The sequence below is a fragment of the Bos taurus genome, chromosome 22 (assembly GCF_002263795.3).
Source record: "Bos taurus isolate L1 Dominette 01449 registration number 42190680 breed Hereford chromosome 22, ARS-UCD2.0, whole genome shotgun sequence".
Lineage (NCBI taxonomy): Eukaryota > Metazoa > Chordata > Mammalia > Artiodactyla > Bovidae > Bos > Bos taurus.
This window is the reverse complement of record NC_037349.1, coordinates 1,752,631-1,773,652: the sequence shown is the minus strand read 5'-3', so window position 1 is coordinate 1,773,652 and position 21,022 is coordinate 1,752,631. Positions and strand designations below refer to the sequence as shown.

General features: G+C 36.6%; 1 protein-coding gene across 8 annotated transcripts in view; it reads left to right on the top strand.

Moving 5' to 3' along the window:
* Positions 1 to 21,007, top strand: part of SLC4A7 (solute carrier family 4 member 7) — a 123,628-nt gene extending 102,621 nt beyond the window's left edge. For 6 of the 8 annotated variants that reach the window (XM_005222406.5, XM_005222403.5, XM_024982549.2 and 3 more), the window contains 4 exons: positions 4,406 to 4,537; positions 8,588 to 8,685; positions 14,801 to 14,908; positions 16,786 to 21,004. In XM_005222406.5, coding sequence (XP_005222463.1) covers positions 4,406 to 4,537; positions 8,588 to 8,685; positions 14,801 to 14,908; positions 16,786 to 16,867 — 420 coding nt within the window. In that variant the 3' untranslated portion in view covers positions 16,868 to 21,004. Of the gene's footprint in view, positions 1 to 4,405; positions 4,538 to 8,587; positions 8,686 to 14,800; positions 14,909 to 16,785 lie in introns of all 8 variants that reach the window. The other 2 variants (NM_001098926.4, XM_005222409.5) reach the window with 2 other exon arrangements.
* Positions 21,008 to 21,022: the final 15 nt, after the last annotated feature.

Here is a 21,022-nt window from a genome sequence, read left to right as displayed (position 1 = left end):
ATAGTTAATAAATTGAAAAGGAGATACTTATTTAAAGAGAATAAAAGTATAGTAATATTTGTATTCGTTTCTTAGAGCTGGTAAAGTATCACAGACTCATTGGCTTAAAGCAGCAGAAATTTGTGTCACAGTTCTGGAGGCCAGAAGTCAGAAACGAGGTATGGCCAGGGCCCTGCTGCCCCCGACGCCTGCAGGGCACTCCTCCTCTGCCTCCCCCTGGCCTCTGCAGGCAGCCTTTGGTGCCCCTTGGCCTGCAGTTGTGTAACTCTGGTCTGTCTCTGATGGCTTGTGCTGTGTGGTCACTGTGTCAGCATAGGACCATTTTAGCACAGCGCTAGAGTGCTGCACACAGAGAAGGCAGTGGCACCCCACTCCAGTACTCTTCCCTGGAAAATCCCATGGATGGAGGAGCCTGGAGGGCTGCAGTCCATGGGGTCACTGAGGGTCGGACACAACTGAGCAACTTCACTTTCAGTTTTCACTTTCATGCATTGGAGAAGGAAATGGCAACCCACTCCAGTGTTCTTGCCTGGAGAATCCCAGGGACGGGGAAGCCTGGTGGGCTGCCGTCTGTGGGGTCGCACAGAGTCGGACATGACTGAAGCTACTTAGCAGCAGCAGCAGAGTGCTGCACAAGGAGCCCTTTCTCTCCAGCGTGACCTCTTCTTAATTAATTACAGCTGCAGCAACCCTGTTTCTAAATAAAGTCTCATTATGAGGTACTAGGGGCTGGTACTTAAATGTTTTCCAGAGGGACACAAGTCGACCCTTAACAATATTGCAGGACATAAAATTAAGACCTGAACAGATAGAAACATACACCATAGTCTTTGTTTTGGGTACTTATTAGTATTATTAAAATATCACTTCTAAGTATATAGTTCACTAATTTTATTTGCATGTATATTTGTGTCTTTGGGGCAGAAGGGTGGTATCAGTGAGAACTGGGTAATTTTAAAGTTCATAGAGAAAAATAGATGCCAGAGCCACAACATGGATGGTGGAAATACTCTGTGTCCTATTGGGGTGTGGGTTACAAAAGTATGTGTAGTTTTCAGCAGCATCAAACTCTATATATGATATTTTTAGATACGTAAATTATATACTAAAGGAAAATATAGTTGCAATAAATATCAGAGAATAACACAAGAAAGGTCATTAGAATTCCTGGTTGGGTTGAGGGTTGAAGGCCTTGATTCTGTGCTAATGCCATAGTGTTTTGATAACTGAATATTTACAAGTTGCCATCAAGTCAGCATGGCTAACACAGTATGAAATCTCATAAGAATTGACAAATAGATCTGAAAACAGGACTAATGACTTCAGAAATTTATCAGAATATATGAGAATTTACCACCTGAATATTTCATTAAAGGCAGTAAATTCACTTAAATGGAAAAATAATAAAAAATTAGACTACATACTGGGAGCTAAATAAAGTTGCTGAGTGAGTGAGTGAAAGTTGCTCAGTCATGTCTAACTCTGCGACCCCATGGACTGTATAGTCCATGGAATTCTCCAGGCCAGAATACTAGAGTGGGTAGCCTTTCCCTTCTCCAGGGGATCTTCCCAACCCAGGGATTAAACCCAGGTTCCCCCCACATTGCAGGTAGATTCTTTATCAGCTGAGCCACAAGGGAAGCCCAAATAAAGTTGCTATGTAATATCAAATTCCGAAAGAAATAGTAAATCAGTTCATGATTTACATTTTAAAACAAGTTATAGTAAAAATTTAGAAAACTATTCATATAATTGAGTGGTTGAAGATAATTTTTCAAAGAAGGTAGGGAAATCTAACAGTGAAAGAAAGATGATATTTTTGACCACATGATATTTGTTTTGTATGTCCTTAGTAAAATCAGATTATGAACTGGGAGAAAATATTCGTTACATATAAAACAGAGAGTTTCTATCCAAACTACACAGAACTTGTTAGAATTTCATGAACAGCCGTCAGTTGAAAACCAACTGGAAAAAAAGGCAAAAGGTAAGAAACAGTAAGAACAGAAGATGGAAAACTAGGCAGAATGCTCTTTGACATAAATTGCAGCAATGTCTATTTAGATCCACTTCCTAGAGTAATGAAAATAAAAACAAATGAACAAATGAGACCTAATCAAACTTACAGACTTTTTAACAGTAAAGGAAACCATAAACAGAACAAAAGACAACCCACAGAATGGGAGAAAATATCAGGAAATGATGTGACTGTCAAGGGGTTAACCTCCAGAGTACCCAAACAGTTCATGCAACTCAATATCAAAGAAGCAAAGAACCCGGATCTAAATAGACATTTCTCCAAAGAAGACACGTCACCGATGGCCAAAAAGCACGTGAAAAGACGCTTAGCATCGCCAGTTACCGCGCTGGTCCTCGGTTGTGCCGACTCTTTGTGACCCTGTGGACTAGAGCCTGCAGGGTCCTCTGGCCATTGAATTTTTCCAGCAAAAATACAGGAGTGGGTTGCCATTTCCTGTTCCAGGAGATCTTCCCTACCCAGGGATTGAACGTGGCGTCTTTTGCATTGGCAGATGGATTCCTTACCACTGCGCCACCTGGGAAGCTAATTATTAGAGAAATGCAAATTAAAACTACAGTGAGGTGCCTCCTCACACTGGTTAGAATGGCCTTCATCAAGAAGTCTACAAACAATAAATGCTGGCAGACTTCCCTGGTGGTCTAGTGGTTTAAAAAAAATTCACCTGCCGGTGCAGGGCACATGGGTTCAATCCGTGGTCTGGGAAGATGCCACATGTTGCAGAGCAGCTGAAACTCGTGCGCCACAACTTCTGAAGCCCTCGCACCCTGGAGCTCATGCTTCTCAACAAGAGAAGTCACTACAGCGAGAAGCCCAAGCACCACAACTAGAGAAAACCCACGCACAGCAACAGAGACCCCGCACGGCCAAAAATAAATACATTTTCAAAGAGTGCTGGAGAGGGTGTGGCAAGAAGTGCACCTCCCTGCAATGTTGATGGGAATGTAAACTGAGGCAACCACTACGGAGAGCACTACGGAGATTCCTTAAAAAACCAGCGCTACTATGTGAGCCAGCAGCCCCACTCCTAGGCATATATCCAGAGAAAAGCTGTAATTCAGAAAGGTATATGCCACCCCTATGTTCATAACAGCACTGTTCACAGTAGCCAAGACATGGAAACAACCTGAATGGCCATTGACAGAGAAATAGAGAAGAAGATGTGGTGCGTATAAACAATGGAATATTATTCAGCCATAAAAAGAACAAAATAGTGCCATTTGCAAAAACATGGATGATCTAGACATTATCATACTAAGTGAAGTAAGTCAGAGACAGTCAAATATCATAGGATATCACTTATTTGTGGAATCTAAAAAAATAATAATAAAAAAAATTTAAAAATTAAAAAAAAAAAAGATACAAAGAAACTTATTTACAAACCAGAAACAGACTCACAAGCATAGAAAACAAAATTACCGTTACTAAACGGGAAAGGTGGTGGGGAGGGATAAATTAGGAGTTTGAGATTAACATATATACATTACTGTATATAAAATAGAGAAACAGCAAGGTCCTATTGTATAGTACAGGGAATAACTCAGTATTCTATATGGGAGAAGAATCCGAAAAATAATAGATTCATGTATATGTATAACTGAATCACTTTGCTGTACACTGGAAAATAATACAACATTGTAAATCAACTCTACTCAAATATAAAATAACAATTGTTTAAAAGTAAAAAAAAAAGAGAAAATCAAATTCCCAATGAACATTTGAAAACATCTTCAACCTTTAAGCCCACCAGGCTCCTCTGCCATGGGATTTTCCATGCAAGAATACTGGAGTAAGTTGTCATTTCCTTCTTCAGGGGATCTTCCCAACCCAGGGGTCGAACCTGCATCTCCTGTGGCTCCTGTATTGGCAGGCAGGTTCTTTACCAGCTGAGCCACTGGGGAAGCTCTTAGCAGCAAAGAAAAGCAAACTAAAGAATATTGTGTCTTTTTCACAAACATAATTTGTAGAGTAAAATCTAATGCTGGAAAGTGGGTTCTCTAATGCCTTGTTGAAGAGATTTTAAATATTATATCTACTTATATAATGTAAAGTCATCATAAAAAGTAATAATCTTATTTGTAAAGATAATCATTATGCTTAATCTGCTTTATAATTTTATACAGAATTCAAGGGACTTATATAGGAAAAGGCTAAAAACATCCTTTTCTTTATATCTTTGAGCAGAAAGTTGAAAAAGATAAATAGGTGACTAGGTTTCTTTGAAATAAGATGATATATAAAGTAATTTTAAAATAAGCTATATGAAGTGCTTTTTTATTTATGATTTGATAAACACTTTTTCTCCAGGTGATATAATTTATATATTTTTAGATATTACTGAATATTCTTTCACTTACTTTTTTAAAGGTTCTTGCATTAGTCTTTGTTCGCAAACTCATGGATCTGTGTTTCACAAAGAGAGAGCTTAGTTGGCTTGATGATCTCATGCCAGAAAGTAAGAAAAAGAAAGAAGACGACAAAAAGAAAAAAGAGAAAGAGGTAAAAAAAAAAATTTCAAATGTACACTATTAACTGACTTTAATATTTTATACCAAGTAGTAAACACTATTATAGTCACTTCAGTGGGAATCAACTCTTTCAGTCCTCCTAAGAACCTTATTATTAAAAAGTGTTCAATTCAGTTCAGTCACTCGGTTATGTCTGACTCTTTGCAACCCCGTGGACTGCAGTACGCCAGGCCGTCACCAACTCCCAGAGTTTACTCAAACTCATATCCATTGCGGAGAAGGCAGTGGCAACCCTCTCCAGTACTCTTGCCTGGGAAATCCCCCTGGGTAGAGGAGCCTGGTGGGCTGCAGTCCACAGGGTCGCACAGAGTTGGACACGACTGAGCAACTTCACTTTCATGCATTGGAGAAGGAAACGGCAACCCGCTCCGGTGTTCTTGCCTGGAGAATCCCAGGGACAGGGGAGCCTGGTGGGCTGCCTATGGGGTCGCACAGAGTTGGACATGACTGGAGCGACTTAGCAGCAGCAGCAGCAACGTGTCCATTGAGTCAGTGATGCCATCTAACCATCTTGTCCTCTGTCGTCCCATTCTCTTCCTGCCTTCAATCCCTCCCAGCATCAAGGTCTTTTCAAATGAGTCAGCTCCCATGTCAGGTGGCCAAAGTGTTGGAGTTTCAGCTTCAGCCTCAGTCCTTCTAGTGAATATTCAGGACTGGTTTCTTTTAGGGTGGACTGATTGGATCTCCTTGCAATCCAAGGGACTCTCAAGAGTCTTGTCCAACACCACAGTTCAAAAGCATCAATTCTTTAGTGCTCAGCTTTCTTTATAGTCCAACTCTCACATCCATACATGACTATTGGAAAAATTATAGCATTGACTAGACGGACCTTTGTTGGCAAAGTAATGTCTTTGCTTTTTAATATGCTGTCTAGGTTGGTCATAGCTTTTCTTCCAAGGAGCAAGCATCTTTTAATTTCATGGCTGTAGTCACCATCTGCAGTGTTTTTGGAGCCCCCAAAAATATAAAGTCTGTCACTGTTTCCCAATCTATTTGCCATGAAGTGATGGGACCTGATGCTATGATCTTCATTTTCTGAATGTTGAGCTTTAAGCCAACTTTTTCACTCTCCTTTTTCATCAATAAGCTCTGTAGTTCTTCTTTACTTTCTGCCATAAGGGTGGTGTCATCTGCATATCTGAGGTTATTGATATTTCTCCCAGCAATTTGGATTCCAGCTTGTGCTTCATCCAGCCCAGCATTTCTCATGATGTACTCTGCATATAAGTTAAATAAGCGGGGTGACAATATACAGCCTTGACGTACTCCTTTTCCTATTTGGAACCAGTCTGTTGTTTCATGTCCAATTCTAACTGTTGCTTCCTGACCTGCATACAGATTTCTCAAGAGGCAGGTCAGGTGGTCTGGTATTCCCATCTCTTTCAGAATTTTCCACAGTTTATTGTGATCCACAGAGTCAAAGGCTTTGGCATAGTCAACAAAGCAGAAATAGATGTTTTTCTGGACCTCCCTTGCTTTTTCTCTGATCTAGCAGATGTTGGCAATTTGATCTCTGGTTCCTCTGCCTTTTCTAAATCCAGTTTGAACATCTGGAAGTTCACATTTCACGTATCGTTGAAGCCTGGCTTGGAGAATTTTGAGCATTACTTTAAAAAGTGTGCATACTTTCGTTATTTCCAGTTTACAAATAAGGAAACAGAGAGAGAGAGAGATTAGTAAGTAGACTGTCCTAAACACAGGCTCTTACCCATTTTACCAACTGGCCCTCGGCCCTTACACAGAGATACTTTAGAAAAATTACATATGATATGTATATAAGTCAATAGCCGTAAGAATTTACCAGATAACACAAAATAATTCTACATCACAGTCTTCCATCTAACATAACCTCAAATGTACATGAGTACATTTTAGCATTCATTTTAATTTTAACAGCATTTTAATAATCTGGCATATATAAGGACAAAAGTGGCATTAAGTAGATATCTTTTTATAGAAAATGTAGTAAAATTTTAGTTTTTATATTCAATATTATGTACCCTTAGTTGATTTGTATACTGAGATTTACATGAATACTCTATACTGAATTTGAATTTTTTAACAACCAGCTCAGTACTGCAACCAGTTATAAAGGGCACACTTGAGTTATGTAGCATAGATGATTCTGTTAATTTCAGTGCCTCAGTTCATTTTCCCAGTCAGAATATTGTTTGAAAATCAAAGATAAGATAATACATTTTTAAAAGTTGTGGTCCTATTTAAATAGATCTCAAAATTGCTGTTTTTTTTTTTCCCTAATTTTTGAGAGAAATGAGCACAATTTATAACTTGTGTTGCATAGTATTTATGAAAAAGCATTTATTAAAGTTGCAGACAAATGCTTTTAGAAACTTGTTGGCATTTTTTCATGGTTTGATTTTTCAGTGCTGATTTATGGCAAATTACTGGTTTTATGTTTACTTTTAAATAAAAATTGTGACTTTTTAATGAGGATATTAATTGTGAAACAGTTAAATTGAGTCTCCAAAATTTTTAACAATTTTGTTTCCTTCAAGGCTGTGTATATATATATATGTAAACATAAGCTTTTGATGATTTTTCAAATAGGATATAATTTATTTATAAAATACTTAGGTAAAATTGCTTGCTCATTACTTCCTATATCACTTAGAATAAGGTCATTTGCATATCACAAAACAAAAGCAGAGCTGCCTTAAACACAAGAGTTTTTTCTTTTTGTCCTGTAAAAGGAATCTTGAAAGTTAAGTGACCTTGTGTGGTGGTTCCACATTTGTCAGGAACTCTGTTAGTTTCTACCAGCGCGGCGTAGACTTTGCATCCTCAGCATCCTGTGGTGGGTCAGAGTGGCTGCTGAGCGTGGGCTGCGTTGGCAGCGGAGTCAGAGACGGTGGGAGGCGGCAGCAGTCCCACCGTGCCGCCCAGAAATGGCATCCAGGAGGTTCCACTGGCACCACACTGAGCTGCAGGGAGTGCTGAGAAATTTAGGCTTTATTGGTTTTAATCTTATATTGTTTTTGTTAAAACCAGGTACATGGTCACCCCCAAGTTGTGGGATTTCTTTTCATAAGACAGGTGCTCTCTCCGTGTCTCCTATACTGCCCCCTCTCCATCCTCATTAAGGTTGTGTCATGATTTGGGTTCATGTTTCTTAGCTTAGGTGTTCTCGACTTGAGGGGATGGTCAGAAAAGGGGCTGCTATTGGCAACGTATGGCCTGTTGTACATCCTCCATAGACAGGACTGGCTCCCAGGACAAGCAGTTGTTTGGCTCTAAATGTTGGTGTTGCTGAGACTGAGAAACCCCCACTTTATCCAAGTGAGGTTTTTGCTTATATTGTATTGTAATGAGAGCCATGAGATTTCACAAGATTTTGTTGCTCATTGTACATGGTGTGTACGTGCTCAGACATGCCTGACTCTTTGCAGCCCCATGGACTGTACCTGGCCAGGCTCCCCGTCCATGGAATTTTCTAGGCAAGAATACTGGAGTGGGTTACCAGTTCCTTCTCCAGGGGATCTTTCCAACCCAGGGATTGAACCCGCATCTCTTGTGTCTCCTGCCTTGGCAGGCAGATTCTTTACCACTTGTGCCACCTGGGAAGCCCCCCTCTCATTGTGTACCTGTGTAATAGTTGATAATAAAATTTATGGAGATTTTCCTGGCAGTCCAATGGTTAGGACTCTGCACTTTGAATAGTCAGAGAACTAGGATCCCTTGTGCTATGTGGAGTCGCCAAAAGTAATGCTAATAGTAGTAAATTTTAAAAATAAAATTCATGTAGCTAAATTGATATTTAAATAGTACTAATGATTAACTCCCAGAGCTGGAAGTTATAACCCTTAAAAATTAATCTTTACAAGTGATTGTTTTCACCTTGTGTTACAAGTATGTGTTCATAATAATAAAATGAAATTTTCAGTCATGGCAAGTTAAATAAATATTGTCAGTTTGGTTGTCTGATTCTTTAAGATTTTGATATATTAATTGGTCCTGGAAATATTCTGCAAAAAGTCACCTCTACCCGTCTGTTCTTTTCAAGGAAGCTGAACGAATGCTCCAAGCTGGTGAAGACACTGTGCACCTTCCATTTGAAGGGGGAAGCCTCCTGCAGATTCCAGTAAAGGCGCTAAAATACAGGTGAGATGCAGCTTTGCATTTTAAAATGTGCTTCATTTACACGACAGTTGGATAAATGAGCCATGCGGTGTGTCGCTAAAGTCATGATGCCTATTTTTTAAACAATGACAAACACTGCACCTGACATGTAGGCTGAAGGAGGGCTTCCTGCAGGTGGAAGAGGAAGTTGCTCACTCCTTCCCCTCCTGCTGACAGCAGCAGAATGCAGCGGGCAGGGAGAGACCTTGGCTTCCACGTTCAACACAGATTGTCCTGTCGTTCTCACTCCTTCTGTTTCAGTGAAGTTTAAACCCAGTCTTAGGATACTCCCATGCTCTCAGTAGTACAACTTTATTTTTTTCCCTTGCCCTCATTATGACGGAGGTTGGTGCGTGCTAGAAAATAACGCTTGTGGACGACCTTCCCACAGGTGACAGTGTTTAGAGGCCCTGGAACTCTCCTTCAGTTTTCAAAGGTATCATCTGCCCATTGCCAGTGAGGGCTCATACTAGGGAAAAATTAATGTTTATCATACATGATTTTGGCGATTTGTATTAAAATCTACAAACTAAATATATAGGTTGGGAAATGTAAGCCTTTTTTTTACCTTTAAAAACTTCTATGATTTATTTTTTTATTTTTTTAATATAAATTTATTTATTTTAATTGGAGGCTAATTACTTTACAATATTGTATTGGTTTTGCCATACATCAACATATATCCACCACGGGTGTACACGTGTTCCCCATCCTGAACCCCCCTCCCACCTCCCTTCCCATACCATCCCTCTGGGTCATCCCAGTGCACCAGCCCCAAGCATCCTGTATCCTGCATCGAACCTGGACTGGCGATTCATTTCACATATGATATTATATATGTTTCAATGCCATTCTCCCAAATGATCCCACCCTCTCCCTCTCCCACAGAGTCCAAAAGACTGTTCTATACATCTTTGTCTCTCTTGCTGTCTCGCATACAGGGTTATCGTTACCATCTTTCTACATTCCATATATATGCGTTATTATACTGTATTAGTGTTTTTCTTTCTGGCTTACTTCACTCTGTATAATAGGCTCCAGTTTCATCCACCTCATTAGAACTGATTCAAATGTATTCTTTTTAATGGCTGGATAATACTCCATTGTGTATATGTACCACAGCTTTCTTATCCATTCATTTGCTGATAGACATCTTGGTTGCTTCCATGTCCTAGTTATTATTAACAGTGCTGCGATGAACATTGGGGTACACGTGTCTCTTTGAATTCTGGTTTCCTTAGTGTGTATGCCCAGCAGTGGGATTGCTGGGTCGTATGGCAGTTCTATTTCCAGTTTTTTAAGTAATCTCCACACTGTTCTCCATAGTGGCTGTACTAGTTTGCATTCCCACCAACAGTGTAAGAGGGTTCCCTTTTCTCCACACCCTCTCCAGCATTTATTGCGTGTAGACTTGGATAGCAGCCATTCTGACTGGCGTGAAATGGTACCTCATTGTGGTTTTGATTTGTGAAGAATTGATGCTTTTGAACTGTGGTGTTGGAGAAGACTCTTGAGAGTCCCTTGGACTGCAAGGAGGTCTAACCAGTCCATTCTGAAGGAGATCAGCCCTGGGATTTCTTTGGAAGGAATGATGCTAAAGCTGAAACTCCAGTACTTTGGCCACCTCATGCAAAGAGTTGACTCATTGGAAAAGACTGATGCTGGGAGGGATTGGGGGCAGGAGGAGAAGGCTGGATGGCATCACTGACTCGATGGACGTGAGTCTGATTGAACTCCGGGAGTTGGTGATGGACAGGGAGGCCTGGCGTGCTGCAATTCATGGGGTCGCAAAGAGTCGGACACGACTGAGTGGCTGATCTGATCTGATCTGATCTGATAATGAGTGATGCTGAGCATCTTTTCATGTGTTTGTTAGCCATCTGTACGTCTTCTTTGGAGAAATGTCTGTTTAGTTCTTTGGCCCATTTTTTGATTGGGTCGTTTATTTTTCTGGAATTGAGCTGCGGGAGTTGCTTGTATATTTTTTAGATTAATTCTTTGTCAGTTGCTTCATTTGCTATTATTTTCTCCCATTCTGAAGGCTGTCTTTTCACCTTGCTTATAGTTTCCTTTGTTGTGCAGAAGTTTTTAATTTCAATTAGGTCCCATTTGTTTATTTTTGCTTTTGTTTCCAATATTCTGGGAGGTGGGTCATAGAGGATCCTGCTGTGATTTGCCTATGTTCTCCTCTAGGAGTTTTATAGTTTTTGGTCTTACGTTTAGATCTTTAATCCATTTTGAGTTTATTTATTTTTGTGTATGATGTTAGAAAGTGTTCTAGTTTCATTCTTTTACAAGTGGTTGACCAGTTTTCCCAGCACCACTTGTTAAAGAGATTGTCTTTTCTCCATTGTATATTCTTGCCTCCTTTGTCAAAGATAAGGTGTCCATAGGTGTGTGGATTTATCTCTGGGCTTTCCATTTTGTTCCACTGATCTATATTTCTGTCTTTGTGCCAGTACCATACTGTCTTGATGACTGTGGCTTTGTAGTAGAGCGTGAAGTCAGGCAGGTTGATTCCTCCAGTTCCATTCTTCTTTCTCAAGATTGCTTTGGCTATTCAATGTTTTTTGTATTCCACACAAATTGTGAAATTATTTGTTCTAGCTCTGAGAAAAATACCTTTGGTAGCTTTATAGGGATTGCATTGAATCTATAGATTGCTTTGGGTAGTATACTCATTTTCACTATATTGATTCTTCCAATCCATGAACACGGTACATTTCTCCATCTATTAGTGTCCTCTTTGATTTCTTTCACCAGTGTTTTATAGTTTTCTATATATAGGTCTTTTGTTTCTTTAGGTAGATATATTCCTAAGTATTATTCTTTTTGTTGCAATGGTGAATGAAATTGTTTCCTTAATTTCTCTTTCTGTTTTCTCATTATTAGTGTATAGGAATGCAAGGGATTTCTGTGTGTTGATTTTATATCCTGCAACTTTACTATATTCATTGATTAGCTCTAGTAATTTTCTGGTGGAGTCTTTAAGGTTTTCTGTGTAGAGGATCATGTCATCTGCAAACAGTGAGAGTTTTACTTCTTCTTTTCCAATTTGGATTCCAAATTTCTTTCTTTTTCTGCTCTGACTGCTGTGGCCAAAACTTCCAAAACTACGTTGAATAGTAGTGGTGAAAGTGGGCACACTTGTTTGTTCCTGACTTTAGGAGAAATGCTTTCAATTTTTTACCACTGAAGATAATGTTTGCTATGGGTTTGTCATATATAGCTTTTATTGTGTTGAGGTATGTTCCTTCTATTCCTGCTTTCTGGAGAGTTTTTATCATAAATGGATGTTGAATTTTGTCAAAGGCTTTCTCTGCATCTATTGAGATAATCATATGGCTTTTATTTTTCAGTTTGTTAATGTGGTGTATTACATTGATTGATTTGCAGATATTGAAGAATCCTTGCATCCCTGGGATAAAGCCCACTTGTTCATGATATATGATCTTTTTAATGTGTTGTTGGATTCTGATTGATAGAATTTTGTTAAGGATTTTTGCATCTATGTTCATCAGTGATATTGGCCTCTATGTAGTTTTCTTTTTTTGTGGCATCTTTGCCAGGTTTTGGTATTAGGGTGATGGTGGCCTCATAGAATGAGTTTGGAACTATGATTTATTTACACATCTGATTCATCTGTATATTTATTCTGTTTACAAATAGCCATATATAGTACAAAATTCAGTTTTAGAAGGTATATAGGTTCCTTCCTTGACCAGTTAATGGAAAATGTTGTTAATATCTAATTATCTTGCTTCAACCTTTTTTCATTTTTAACTTTATAGTTTTTACAGAGGTCACATTTGGACTCTATGTGTTGATTAGTTTTGAAAATGAATTCACAGATAATTTTTCTCTAATACTTTTTACTATTAGTTTTTATCATGGGTATCCTTTCATGATTTTCCCTCAAATTTGTATATATCTTAAATGCCAAGTATAGACATTTTGATATATCCATGTATAGTGCTCTGCTTCTCTAGATTCTGTAAATGTTTTTTAAATGAATCAATGTATTGACTTTGTGCTAAAAAGAGGGTGCAAGTGAAAGTCTTAGTTGCTTAGTCATATTTGACTGTTTGCAACCCCATGGACTGTAGCCCACCAGGCTCCTCTGTCTATGGAATTCTCCAGGTAAGAATACTTGAGTGAGTTGCCTTTCCCTTCTCCAGGGGATCTTCCCAACCCGGGGATAAAATTCAGGTCTCCTGCATCGGAGGCAGATTCTTCAGCGTCTGAGCCTCCAGGGAGGTCCAAAAAAAACTGCCATGGTAGTTACTGGTGACTCAGCAGTTTGCTGAGATGTTGGCCACTTAATTTCTGTAGGACCTACATTAGCTTTTCCTTACTGTGATCACACATGGACCTTGACAAATATAAGTGGAGTCCATACTTATACTTTCTGATATTTAACAAAAAGAATGGGTATACATACATATATTTACTTTGTCTAATCATGACATGAGCCATGATTAATGCCATTTTGCTTAAAACTTGAACATCCAGAATGCCAGGAATTGGCTGACCTGTTTGTCTGCCAGAACTTTAAGTCTGCCTGCTTTGGATTTGTTTGTGTGTGTGCGTGTTAGTCACTTAGTCATGTCCGACTCTGCAACCTCGTGGACTGTAGCCCGCTGGGTTACAGTGGAATTCTCCAGGCACAAATACTTTGAGTGGGTAGCCATTCCCTTCTCCAAGATTTGGATTATATGCCATAAAAATGAAGTAAGATAACTTAGCAACATAGGAAAGCATTTGGAAACTGTAAAGTCTACAAAATATGAAAATAATTTATTGAATGTAGACAAAATTTTTTCCATCTAGTTCTTACTTTGGAGGTAAACAAAGTGTCTACTTTCTTCAGAGAGGGAGTCTCAACTTCTACTAATGGGAAAGTAGGGAAGAAACATTTAGAACCTAGAAAGTGTTTCAGGAATTTCTCTTTTCAATTATTGGAAGTTGGCAACTGAGCAAAGAAACATTTTCTTGGGGTAGACCGGGTTTCAGGTACTGCCATGGTGAATCTGGGTGTCCAGATGTGTGCGCTTGTAAAAACTTGGTAAAGCAGCCTTGGAGACTTTCCAGAGATTCTGTCACTCATTTCTGCAGTCTTCCATCATCAATGATGTGCAGACTTAACGTGTGAACAAAGGCCTGCTCTATAGCCCTTTATAACCTGGCTGCCACCACAGTGTAATTTAACATCTGTTTTGACATTTGTATTCGTTGTTTGTTTGCATGAAATATTTTTGTTTGGGTGAAGAAAAAGGACTTGCAAGTGTGTTTCTATTAACTTCCTAGTACTTTCTTGTTACTTGGGACTGACAACCTTAAGCCCCAAGTTACTTATGGATGTCTTCATTACTGGACTTGGGGCCTTGAGGTAATTTTTGCAGTATTTCATAGAGACACAGTATAATTACATTTGTTTCTTACAATGAAAGGAAGTATTTTGTTCTTTGGATTTTGATAAATTTTATATATTAATAGTAACACTTTGAGGCTACCATATTACTGATATTGTAATAACCAGCTAAAAGTGGTACTGACAAACCTTTTTGGTATTTTATCTGTTGAAGTATTTTAATTTCTAATTTTAAAGCATCCCATTTCCCAGAATTCTTTTTAATGATTTGTAAAAACTTTGAAAAAAATGTTTTAAGTCCTAGTTGTTACTTTTCTTTATGTACTTCGGATAGTTGTTTGCTGCAACTGGAATTTGTGCAGATTATAAAAGTTTTCTAATTGACTTGATGCTGTATCACTTTTTATATTTAAAAGCACATTAATATATTCTTTCGCGTTATTTTAATAGTATACTTATAGCCAAGATAATCACCTTTGAGTATCATTGCCAAGTTAATTAGTCTCATTCCTAGTTTTGATTATAAGGAAAGATGCAGTTCCCTATGAGACCTTTATAATAGAACTCAAAGTACTGATATCTTGCTGGACCTTGGTTTAAGTGCATGGCAAAGAGTTTTCTCCATTTTAAGTTGATGAAAGCAAATATTATGTAGATAATAAGAATGACAGTATTAATGCTTTTGCAAGTACTGAATACTAACCAGAAAGTGTGTTTGTTCTTCAGTGTTGATCCCTCAGTTGTTAACATATCAGATGAAATGGCCAAAACTGCACAGTGGAAGGCACTGTCCATGAACACTGAGAATGCCAAAGTAACCAGACCTAACACGAGGTAGCTGTGACAATTTATGCATTTTCTAACTGTAGCGACTTCTAGTTTACTTATGGATAGCTATTTAGGAAACCATTCAATTTAACTCAATTTACGTAATTTATATTCTCCTTACTTAACAAAACCAACATTTTTTTCTTCCTCTTTTCTTCTTCATCTGTCCATCATTTTACTGTGTCCTGGAGCAGATATGGGTACTGATTTTTTTTTTTTTTAAGTTTATAGTTGCCTACTTCAAAAAAAAGAATTGGCATTATATTGTAATAAAAATAAATATATACATATGGAATAAATATATAAAAGATCAGAAACCACATAAAGAAAAAAAATTACTAAGGGTTGAATACTAAAATAGAATGCTGCCTCAGTTATGCTCTGATGGTCCCCCCAGAAATGTACCTTGTTCTGTTTTGTTTCAGCCTACTCTATCTTCTGATGAGGTAAACATTTTCCTAGGAGATCCTTGTAAGAAATTTAATCCATGATTGTAAAGGCCATTTAGTTTTATAATGAACCATGTATTACACAACTGTTTCATAACCCCTTATGTTTCTTGTTATGTAATAACTCTTTTTTTCTTTCTTTCTCCCTCACTTTAAGACCTAAACTTCAGGAATTCTGACTTGATAATCATTAGTACTTTAACCCCTCATGTCTCTGGAGAAATTAGGTATTATCCTGTAGAATACTCAGTCTTTCAGAGTCAACAGAAACTTATTTTGTGTATACTTTGTTCCAGACCCTGTATTAGACATATATGCTTTATTAGACTGTATTTGCAGCTTGGATGTCAGATTAAAACTTCCCGGCAAGCAGTCACAGGTTTTTCTCCATCTTTCCCTGCCTCCTTTAGAACTTTGCTTCTGCTTAATCTTTGTTACCAGATTTTTTTTTTTTGCTTTTCTCCCATCATTTCTTGAGTTTTAATTCTCTAAGCTAGACTGTTTCCTTCACTTATATATATGATCTCAAAAGTTTTAAAGTTAAACTTTTTGTCATTTTGGATTATTTCATGCAGCCCAAATTTCACTAGATACTCTTTTAGTAATTTTTAGTAATTTTCAACTCCTGTCAGCACCCCTGGCCCACAATGTTAGTATAAAGACCTTAGACTAATATTATTTTGTCTTTTGTAAGTACTTCTGCCTTTCATTCAGGTTGCCCCTCAATTCAAAATAGCTTAGGAGGAAAGAGAATGTTTTGTTATGTTGTTCAACAGAAGAATGTTTGAGGTGTCTTCTTCAGTTTTGTCTGGAGAAGGCAGCAAACCATAGCATGTTTCTATATTTTGAAAAATGTTCAAAGCCCAGATATTCTTATTATAATTAATCAGTTAAATTCATGTATACAGAATCATTGTTTTTGATATTAACTGAAAATGTAGAATCTTGTATTTGTGAACTTTGGGGAGATAAGGTTTGGAAATTTGTTCCATTTTGCAGGAAATTATCTGATGTTTATTTATACTGACAAAGGTTAAATAATTTTTAAAATATTAAATATTTAAATAGTTGTTTAAATTATTTAAATTTGATTAAATGTTTGTCAGTAAAAGTCAAGTGTTACAACTGTTCATATATAAAGTAAAGCTATTAAGTCAGGCGTAGTCTTCATACCCTAACCAATTTTGAGTTATAAGAAAATGTGAATTTCAGTGGCAAAAATATATATTAAAAAGCTAAGACTTTTTAATATTTGCCTTTGGGCATCAAAGTTTACTGATATGAAAAGAAAGCAGTAAGATAGTAATGGCAGCTGGTATGTTTATAGTATGAATAGCCATCTCAAAGGTATTATGGATATTTACTGTTGGCCATGTGTGAATGTAATATTTGACCATTTCAAAATTACTTATTCTCATTCTTTGTTTTAAATAGCCCTGAAAAACCTGTAAGTGTGAAAATAAATTTTGAAGATGAACCAAGAAAGAAATACCTGGATGCTGAAACTTCATTATAGATTTGAACCAAGAAGAATTATATATACAGATAGATTAGATACATATACATATATGTGTGTGTATATATAATGTGTGTGTTTTGTGTTGCTATGTATAACAATATTGTATGTCATGCCCCTTATGCGTGACTACTGGGTTTTTGGGTTTTTTTTTTTTGAAGTAGTGTCTGAAGTTTGTTAGGAGCACCATGGAGACTGTGTTTATAATGAAATGGTCTCTTGGAAGTGAGGTACATGGTTCTTACTAATCAAATATTTATTTTTCTGTTGGAAGTTTTTTTTCTGTTCTGCAGTAGAAAAATGTGGGAAAATGCATTCAGTCTACTTTTCTTTAAATCTGTTCTTTAAAAAAAATAATCTTTAAATCTATTTAAATCAGTGGCAGTTCATACCAACCCTAAGTGATATGTGTTTTGTCCATATTTTTAAATTTTTTCCTTGAGTTGCTAGAAATGTTCCCATATGACTTCCCTTCTGCTAGTGCGCTGAGGGGTGAGCAGGGCGCTCTGCCTGTGTTGGGGCGCGGATGCCGCTGCGTCCCTCGTCCCGTACGCGCCCATCACGTTTCACGGTTTATGGGAACCTTCTGGCTGCAGAGCTACAACAGTGGAAGCTTTCTAGAGAAGACCTACAGTTTTGACCTTTATATTTTTGAAATGTATTTTAAACCTTAAAACGCCCACATCTAGGTTTCCATTCTGATAAACAAGTAAAATTGCAAGTGATTTTATAATTTAACCCTGGTACCAGTCATTAGTTAATGAATTTTAAAAGCTATAAAATACCAGTTTAAACTAGTTAAACTTTGTTGCCTTTATAGAATTTTTTTCTATATCCTAATACCCTTTTAGAGCCCCATATGCCCACTCTGTTCTCTACTTTTGATGTCTTTTATGTAAAATGTGGTTAGTTTGTATCAGGTTCAAGTTCTTGATTATTTTTCTGTAAGTATAATTAATCAGGAGTCAGAATTCTCTTAAGTGGGTTAACGATCAGTATTACTTTCTTAAGAATTACCTTTCGTTTTCTCTTTACGTTGTTCTTTCTGTTGTATAGGTAATGTTTAATAGATTGTTATCTGTGATTTCATTTTAAGATATTTAATTTATTTTAATTGATATGATGCTTAAATGTTATATAAACATTTGAAAAGATGACACATATAGAGTAAATTTAATGTAGACAGTTGGTGCTCACTTGCGTTTATGGTTTATTATCTGAAAGCAGTTGATAGATTTTACATCTTTGATATAAAGCACTGCCATATTTGTATTTTAAAAGAAATTTAGACTTACTATGTGTATAGCTCAGATTGATGACATTCTTCCTAGTTTGTGTTTGTGTGTTTTATTTAGATTTTGGTTTTCTGAGCTGTCTTTTTAACTTCTAGCAAATCTTTTTAGTCATCTTTTATATACTTTTTAGCTCCATATGAAATAAATAAATATCGTTCTTGTTAAGCCTGTAGGACTGGATGAATGGGGTTGTGAAACTGATTTGGCAAAAGGATGATTTCTAAAAACCAAACGAGTATTGAGAAGCCACTGAAATACTGAAAATGATAACATGAATGTAAGGATGAAAATTTCAATGAAATCCCAGTGCTCTCTTTAATCAGTTCTAATCAAAGTACAAAAGTATGAAGAGTTGATCTTATAGAAGATCATGAGCGATGCCCAAAGCTGATGTTTTAGCAATTCTAGCAATCCATTCCAAACTACTTAACATGAAATTTCCACATCTAAGACCATGTTACCCAATTCTAGTTAAAATAACGGATTCACCTTCTGCCTCATGGGAGGCTGGAAATGTAATTTTCTTTAGAAAGTGTAGCTGGCATCTTTTGGCGCTGCCTGAAGAAGAGAGATGCTGTGGTACTTGGTGAGAGAGTGGTACCCATGGTGCTTGTTACTGTTACGAGCTTCCAGTGAAGTGAGTCCTTTTTGTTCATAGCAGCATAATCCTTTCCAAAGACCCCAGTATTTGCTGCTACAATTTTGTAAACTGCCCTGATTAACCTGAACAAGATGATTTCCTCACATCATTTCCTTGGGTCTGGACGTCACAGGGTTAACAAAGTGTGCTTATTTTACAGGAAGTATATTTTAAAATTTAAACTGAAACCTCCTTGGGATCATAGTGTTTATGTGATTTTATTTAATTATGAAAACTGGCTATCCAGTGCCAGAAAAACCATGACTTACAGAATGCTTTGCACTCCATGTTTTTACTGTTTTAATTGTAAAATAGTTTCTGCTTTCTTTTGACTACTTGACTTACCAAATGATCCGATATGACTACTCCATTGAAAAGCAAAGCTAATTCATGTTTAAGTAATAGCTTGTTTTATGTGGCTATATTATTTTCCCACCGTTTTTGGAAAATAACCATCATGGATAGCATTCTTTGAAAGATAGTGAAAACTTTTATTTATACTTATATTGATTTTTAAATGTTGCCTTAAACGTGTATAGATGAGCAGTAGTGATTGCTATGTACTGATTTACCTCAAGGTGCAAAAGTATTAATAAACCTGTGCATATTCCATTTATAAAATAAAGTCATAGAAACAGCCCTGCACTTCCTCAGATGCCTTGGTCTCCAGGATAGAGCTCAGAGCTGCTGAGTACCTGGGCTGTGGGGCCGCTCAGGACACTCTTTCTTCCACCGGTTTTATTTATTATAGACATCTGTTTACAGAGACTAATAACATCCTCACGTTGACCATCTGAAATTTAGTTTCTTTTGAATACTATTTCACTCTAATATTGCAGCTTTGGGGAAGACAATGAACTCTAGTTACTTCCTTGTGATAAAAGAATGATGCTTTATATTCTCTAATATTAGATACACAAAGTGAGGTGCGTGATCTGTCTAATGGCTGTTGTCTGTGTGAGTGTGCCTGTGTGAATGATGTGGTCAATCATAAATCTCTCAATTTGTTTTAAAAAGCTGTGGCATATCATTGTTCATATTTGCCAAGTCTATAAAATGTGTAGGACAATTTTTTATGTGCTAATGCATGTATTTATAAAGCAGATTTCTTTACCACTCAAAATTACTAACTTTTCCTTTATCCATTTAAAAAACCATTTCTGTTTCTTCCATATACCCAAAGTTTATGTATGTATGTAATAGCTTTCTAACCTTTTCCTTCTGCAAAAAGTAGGTTCAGAATTCTGTAAAAAGAAAAGTGGTTTCTGAAACAGAGGTATGACACCAGAGCTTGCCGTTTTTAAAGGATTGTATCATGTACAACAGTTATGTAAATGTGCTCAACAGTATAACATGTGAATCCTGTTTTAAAGTGCTCAGATTTCGGATGTATAAGCCATTGATATAACATTGTGATTCAAAAATGTTTAAATTAAATAATTTAATGTTTTAAATTTATTTATGTAGATCACATCATTGTTATCATATGCAATAGAACTATGTGAACTGTTTTTTGGTTTAGTCCAACAACTATTTATTTTTTTAGAAAGTTAAAGACTTTAAGGACATTCAAAATTTTAAATAGTGTTCATAATTCAGAACTTGGCAATTTTAATGTAAAGTTGGTACTTTTCTAACTTTAAAAAGTAATGTAAAAAAAAAAAAAGTAATGTAAGTGTCAATAGTTGGAAATGGAATCATCTAAAGATAATTTTTTAATTTAATTAGCATAGATTGACTTCTGCAGTTGACTTAGAGTAATTGTTGTTTTTTTAATCAGATTTTTGTGCATTGATTGATTGTTGTGGTTTTCCTTTTGTTACTTTCATATTAAAAGGTATTTTTTGTTTTGTTTTGGGGGGGTTTATCTTCCAGTGTTTACTCCGTTTAAATAAATAGAAATTGAATTTATTGTTCATTTATACAGTATTTGATAGCTTGGTATAATAAGAACAGTACAGTTCAAATTTTTATGACTTTTATAATTATCAATACAATGATATTTTCTATTATAATAAAATCCAAAGTAAATTAAACATTTAAAATGTAGAACTGATATTTTTAATCTATATGAAGTACAAGTATCTACCAGTCTAGAATGTGAATAATCTTGCTTTTCAAATCTGTTTCATAAGATTAGAAGAAAACTATTTTTTGGAGATGTTACTGAAGTTGAAAGAGCAATAAAAGTCTACTGAATCAGTCGTTGAATATTGTCTT